The sequence below is a fragment of the Cicer arietinum genome, chromosome 6 (assembly GCF_000331145.2).
Source record: "Cicer arietinum cultivar CDC Frontier isolate Library 1 chromosome 6, Cicar.CDCFrontier_v2.0, whole genome shotgun sequence".
Classification (NCBI taxonomy): domain Eukaryota; kingdom Viridiplantae; phylum Streptophyta; class Magnoliopsida; order Fabales; family Fabaceae; genus Cicer; species Cicer arietinum.
The window spans coordinates 19,780,712-19,787,161 of record NC_021165.2 but is presented as its reverse complement, the minus strand read 5'-3'; the positions used below and the strand labels follow the sequence as shown (position 1 = coordinate 19,787,161).

General features: G+C 35.7%; 1 protein-coding gene and 1 non-coding gene across 2 annotated transcripts in view; both read right to left on the bottom strand.

Moving 5' to 3' along the window:
- Positions 1-6,108, bottom strand: part of LOC101492574 (uncharacterized) — a 12,587-nt gene extending 6,479 nt beyond the window's left edge. Inside the window, exons 1-10 of the mRNA XM_004505466.4 lie at positions 5,683-6,108; positions 5,535-5,609; positions 5,159-5,309; positions 4,552-4,620; positions 4,287-4,459; positions 3,757-3,894; positions 3,237-3,362; positions 831-929; positions 496-616; positions 341-404 (exon numbers count right to left, since the gene is read on the bottom strand). Of these exons, the coding sequence (XP_004505523.1) occupies positions 341-404; positions 496-616; positions 831-929; positions 3,237-3,362; positions 3,757-3,894; positions 4,287-4,459; positions 4,552-4,620; positions 5,159-5,309; positions 5,535-5,609; positions 5,683-6,009 (1,343 nt within the window). The 5' untranslated portion in view covers positions 6,010-6,108. The remainder of the gene's footprint in view (positions 1-340; positions 405-495; positions 617-830; positions 930-3,236; positions 3,363-3,756; positions 3,895-4,286; positions 4,460-4,551; positions 4,621-5,158; positions 5,310-5,534; positions 5,610-5,682) is intronic.
- Positions 6,109-6,141: 33 nt separating this feature from the next.
- On the bottom strand, positions 6,142-6,214 carry TRNAR-CCU (transfer RNA arginine (anticodon CCU)). The gene has a single exon. It is a non-coding gene; the product is annotated as a tRNA-Arg (tRNA).
- Positions 6,215-6,450: the final 236 nt, after the last annotated feature.

The window sequence follows — 6,450 nt, the reverse complement described above, 5'->3', positions numbered from 1 at the left end:
CTTAAAAGATTTTAGGTCCCTGACATGGTATTGAATTGCCATGACCAAGTGTGTAGGAGATCAATTCTTGCAATCCTTTTCATAAATTAATCTTAGTATATGGTAAATGGATACAAGCATTACCAATCCTCCCCTATATAGCTTCAGCTTTCTAGGAGAGCTGGTCTTTGAAAATTCAATAGTGTCAAAGCATAAGCAATAATACACGGGAAACTTACAGCATTTACTCAGTACTAAATAGCATGACAAACTCAAATGTAGCGCTAAGCAAGCAAAACCACATTGAGTCAAAACTGTTAATCAAACTAAAATTTCAGTGGTTCAGTCCTCAGAAACTCACATGACTTTAGGTGGAGAGACAGATAGCTCAAATCCCTCGCGCCTCATATTCTCAATTAAAATACCTGTTAACACAAATGCTTTGAGCAGCTGCCTAATCACAAAATGAATCATATAATTTTAACGTGTATGCAATTTAAAGAAACAAGAACAGACCCAGCTGTAGCTCTCCTCTTCCCTGAACTTCATATGTTTCTGACAAGCCTGGCAGGACATTTATGGCAAGGTTGGTTTCAGCTTCAGCCATCAGTCGATCGCCAATTTTTCCCCCAGTCAACTACAAAAATTCCAGCATTAGCCTATTTACTTGATAGGAACAATAACTACAAACATAATTACATCAAATAACTATTTATGGAAAAACTATAATGCAGCTGCAATGATGACAAAAGAGTCAGGTCTGAGATTAGATTTGAGAAGTCTCCCACAAAACTTTTTCGCAAGGAACTGAAGGCAACAAAGACGGTAAAAGTAACACGAACACAACTTACATGAGTACCATCACGGCCAGCTAACGGGGAGTCGTTTACACCAAAGGTCATAGAAATTGTTGGGGGATCCAATACTACTGTCGGTAATGCAGACATAATCTAGGACATAAAAACACAAAGTTACTCCTGTTGCCAATTCCATGATAGTAAAGTCTCAAAATACAAGATGTCAGTTTACATAAAAGTTGATTATTAAACATAAATAAAATAAACAAGAGATTACTGTTCATCTTTTTCTAACTTAGAATAGGAATAGATAATTATGGTGTTCAGCTTTGTTAGTAAAGCAACCATTTGAAACACTGACTATTATAATTATCCATCAATCAGAGAAATCTGATAATCAGATGAGCAATACACCTTAGGGAAGTACTCTAGGTTTACCCAGAATACCAAGCCAAGAGGACTACTCTTGGATTGTCCTACATTAAGAATATGATGCATGAAAACGATATCATACTATCACGAGTTTTTTTTATCTGATGTCAGTGACTTTGTTGCAGAAATCTGTTTCTGCTCATGGAAATTGCCCACTGCCGTCTGCTCCATAAAATACCAATAAGCTTGCTTGATGAGAAAAAAAAATTCTTTCAAAGAAACAAATCAACGGTGTCACTCACAATGGCTATAAGCTTCAAAACTCTAGTAAATCCATCAATATCACCTTGTTTTCTCTCTTACCAGGTTCAGAACCTTGGAGATGCAATAAGGCATATTCTGAATGGGAGCAAAAGAAATTGTTATTGTTCACACAGCTTCTCTCTCCTCTCTCTAAATTGATCCTTCCTGGAGTCAACCCAAGCATTCTTTCCTAGCAGGTTTGGGAATCACATCATAATTTCTTCCATGGTCAATCAAAAAAGCTTCGGAACATCAAAGCCATAGTGAATCTGCTTCTATCGATCGATAATCTAGTTTTATATCAAGATCATAATGAAAAGACTCTTGATGACCTTCCAGAGGAATTTGATGCTCTATTACTATGGTTCAGAATATTCCTACTTGCTACTGAAATTGAAGCAGTGCTTCTAAGACAAGCTAAACTTGAGAAGAACAAAAAGAAAACCCCAGATGCATCCCCAACACTCTCTGTCCAAGTTTACACAAGTGCCTTCTCAAGGTACTTCATCACCGTTGTATGCCGTTCGTCTCCTGATCATCAGAATTATGAAGTTCATGACTCGGTCACAACATAAACTTTGGGCTTGGAAGTCCTTTTCACAGTTGTCAGGAATCATTTGGCCAGTGCGCATCATTTGAGATTTGGCTTATTTATGTCGTTTAGGATTTTAAATTCTGCAACGGGAATTGAGATTTTGGATTATTGATATATGTTATTTGGGATTTTATTTTTCTTTTGGATTTTATGTTAAGCTTTGTTGGGTCTATAAATAGACCTTCATTGTACAGTGCACACATTATTATTTCACCATTGAACTTCCTTCATTTAGAGGGTATCTAATATTTGGGTTAGAAAGGCATTGCACCGTAGAGAAGTATTTTGGGTTTATCAGTGTCCTGCCAAGAGGACTACTCTTGAATTGTCCCAAGTCCTAACAAGTACTCTGATTTAAAATATTATTCAAAGATAAAAGGAGAGGAACTTCAACATCCAAGAACTGCCAAGTAACATATCATATTAAATTTATAATTAAAATTCCAAAGATGTATAACTACAGTATCTAGGAGCAGTTTTCATAAAATAAAGTATGAATAAATTTTATAATCAAACTTGTCAATTTATATCAAAATATCAAATGCATTCCATCGGTGTATATTTCCCTCAAATGTGATATTGAGATAAATTTTAAAAGATTAAAATAAGTATGCCATTTTAGAAAATTTGATATCATGCTTTCATGACTAGCAACAACATTTAGATGTTAGTGAAGAACAGCCTTATTTATACTTCGCAGGGCATTATCATAATTAGTTAATTGTTACTATCTAAAGTAAACTGCATATTAAGCAAGATCCTCTGCCCTCTACTTGATATAAGTCTAATATTTCCATCAAAACATTAGTACATTGAATTGAAATAGACTAGCAAGGCTATCAACAGTAAAGCCACCACTGCCATATACTTCAACAGACTTTGTCTGCTAAAGGCTAATGATTTTCATGTCTAAATATCAACCACATTTCATCATTCCTCCTTCATCAAGTGTTAAAGGTAGAGAAATTGAATTTTAAACAACATATAGAGCACACAGACACGCATGTGTGTTGCTACTGTTTGAAGTAACTGCATATTAACTATTAAGCATGTGTGTGTTGGTTTTAAAGCTTTTTTAAAAAATAAAAAATAAAAATAAAAAAGGAATCATGAAGGACAAATCAAATGACACATTGCCTTCTTCATTAAGCTATAACAAAGGAGGCATGAATATAGAATCTTTTAAATACCTCCACAGTTGTAACTGTATGGCCTATCGATGGACTTGCCAAACCAGCAATTGAAATTATATCGCCAGCTCCAGCACTATCAATTAGAACCATGGCTGTACCCTTCTTTTTCATCAGTTTCACCACCTTTTAAATGAAAACTCGTGAGATTAGAGGTGCCAGTAGAAGTTCAAGATATCTTTATCTCATAAATGATATTGCTAAGTAATAAGCGACAACACTAAAGAGTAAGGACTTAAACATTTCAGTTTTAGCTATTACAAAATAAAATAGTATTTGAGGAACGATGTACTGTTTCCATTACATTTTTAAATGATTTTTAATGAATGATATAGGTATATTTTTAAGTGTTGTATATGCAATGAAAAGCAAGAATGTGTAGATGATAATTTAATTAATTACAGGTTAACTGAATAATATTGAAAACTATTGAGCTCTTAACTTTTACCACTATAGTATCAGACCAAACTACTAGCCTATTCAACTACAAATGTAACTGAAAGCCCATAGATCTACAAACCTTTCCCTCTTCAATCTTTTCAGCACCAGAATCTTTGTTACGTAGTCCGTGAACCCTGTCACCAACACGAACAACGCCAGAATACACACGTCCAGTCAAGATCCGCCCAAGATAAAAGTCTCGTTCCATCATTGAAACCTGAAAAGCACTGTTAAGCATTCTTTTTCACTGATCCGATGTATAAATCCTAGAATAGTACAGGGAAACAATCATAAAGAAGAATTAAGAGAAAATGAAACCAGGCTTTCCAAAATATATGGTGCTTTAGGGATCCCTTATTAGCTGCACTTGTGAAGCAGATTTCGAAGAAATGAACAGTAAGCATTTATTACGTGTTAAAAATTTAATAATAAATAGGATAATGCCATCTGAATCCTCTATATAAATTATAAACTGCGCTTGATGAAAAAGAAAAGTGCATTGGCAACAAAGGAAAAGAAACACTGCATCAAAAAGACAACTTCACCAAAAGAAAGCTTATCAGATAAGAGAGACATGATAATAAAATCAGCAGTATTTTAAATACCAACCAGCATTTGGAAAGGTGCATCAATGTTTGCATTTGGCGAAGGGACATGTGATACAATGGCATCAAGTAATTGTGACATATTTTTTGCCTCAGCAGGAGGATCCTTGGTAAAGGTGCTGGATGCCCATCCTTCTTTAGCAGAAGCATAAAGAACTGGGAAATCAAGTTGCTCCTCTAGACATACAAATAAAACATAAAATTTCGTGAAAAGGAGTTTGAATTACAAAACAATAAAGTATAATCCTCATATGTTTTCATTTGTGTACCTGTAGCACCCAGGTTTGCAAATAGATCAAACACCAGACTCTCAACTTCATCGCATATCTCCTCAGTAACTACATGAAATAAAAATGACAAGGTTTAGGTTCTGTATGATTTGCTTAGAATGAGGGATTGAAGAGGATAAAAAACTCATTCCATGTTTAATTTTTAAAATTGTATTGACAGTACAAAGCTAGAAATCAGGTACAAGACAGAACTCTAAAACTTTATATGAGAGAGAACAGTAAGATATTTCAGTCAGTCTCAGTTTAGTTAGAGTCACAGTTAGTGACAACTGTATCACAGAGTCAGTGCAGGATAAGATCAGCTATAGTATATACACAAGCTGATAACCACTTGTAACCAACTCAATTCATTTTTCTACCAATACAGATGAGATAATCAATATCTTTTCTCTCAAAACTAAGACTTTAGAATTTCAACAAATTATGGAGCAGCTTTTTGTCCCAAGTACAGCACAAACAAGGTTCTTGATCTTTGTTTTTAATTTTTCTGCATTTATACATACCATCATAAACCATGTAATCAACATAAATTCTCTTCTACGTAAAATGGTATTAAACTATTGCAGCAGAAAAGTAAGGAACTAACCTGCAGGTCGGTCTACTTTGTTTAAAAGAAGAATAGGTCGCAACCCATACTTCAAGGCTTTTGCAAGAACAAACTTAGTTTGGGCAAGTGGACCTTCCCCTGCATCAACAACCAAAACTGCTCCTTCAACCATACCAACTACACGTTCAACCTGGGAATAAACCAAACACAAAAAATAATAAGCTCAGAAGCACACCACAATCATTATGCAATATTCACTGGTAGTAATTAATTGATATTGGAAACAAAAACAAAATCATTTTTTAGTAAGGAATCATGTTAGTTAGCTATGCAATTAGAATTACAATCCAAGATACAGCTTATTAGCTTAAGGAAACAAAAAAAAGCTAAAGTTTTAAACCCTAAATAAATTTACCTCACCGCCAAAATCAGCATGTCCAGGGGTATCCACCATGTTCAGCTCATTTTCTTTCCACGCAATAGAGGTAACCTGAAAAATCAAGCATTGAATTCAAGTGATAGAAAATCTCACAAAAGATTCGGATTTAAGAAGAGAAACGAACCTTGGAAGCGATGGTGATACCGCGTTCGCGTTCGAGGGAATTAGAATCCATGGCGCGCTCGTGTGGGATATCGGCGCCGCACTGACGGAGCAGGCGGTCCATGAGAGTCGTCTTGCCGTGGTCGACATGAGCAATAACCGCGACGTTGCGGAGGCGGGCGGGGTCGAGAGATCCGGCGGGATCAGAAGAAGAAGCAGCGGCGGGAGCAGCGGAGAAGGAGCGGGAGAAGAAACGAGAGGGAGATGGAGAGAAACGTGAAGAAGTGGAGGTAAATGATTTTCTGGTTGAGGACCAGAGAGAACGAAGAAGAAGAGGACCCGCCATCATCAGCCACAGTCTCGGTTACGATGCACCGTGACTTTAGCCTTCAACTTGGGATGTAAGGGTTTTAGTGGTTTTGCCCAGACAACTAAAGTACTAACAAAAAATATCATAGGACGCGAGAAATAAAAATAACAACGCGCCAGGTAGGGGTCGAACCTACGACTTTCTGCTTAGGAAACAGACGCTCTATCCACTGAGCTACAGGCGCTTATATGTTAATTTCAAGTGTAAATAATTATGTATTAGATGTATCACAATAATTGTCTAATAAAAGAACCTCTGCTTCTAAATTTTGGGCCTCACCAAACAAAAATATTCATACTTTAAATCATTTAGGTTTTTTAATTTAGTTTACAATTTACCATTTAGATTTTTTTCGAGGGAATGTCTTTTCAATATAATTGTTGTCTCTCTTTAGAAACATTTAATTTGATTATATATATA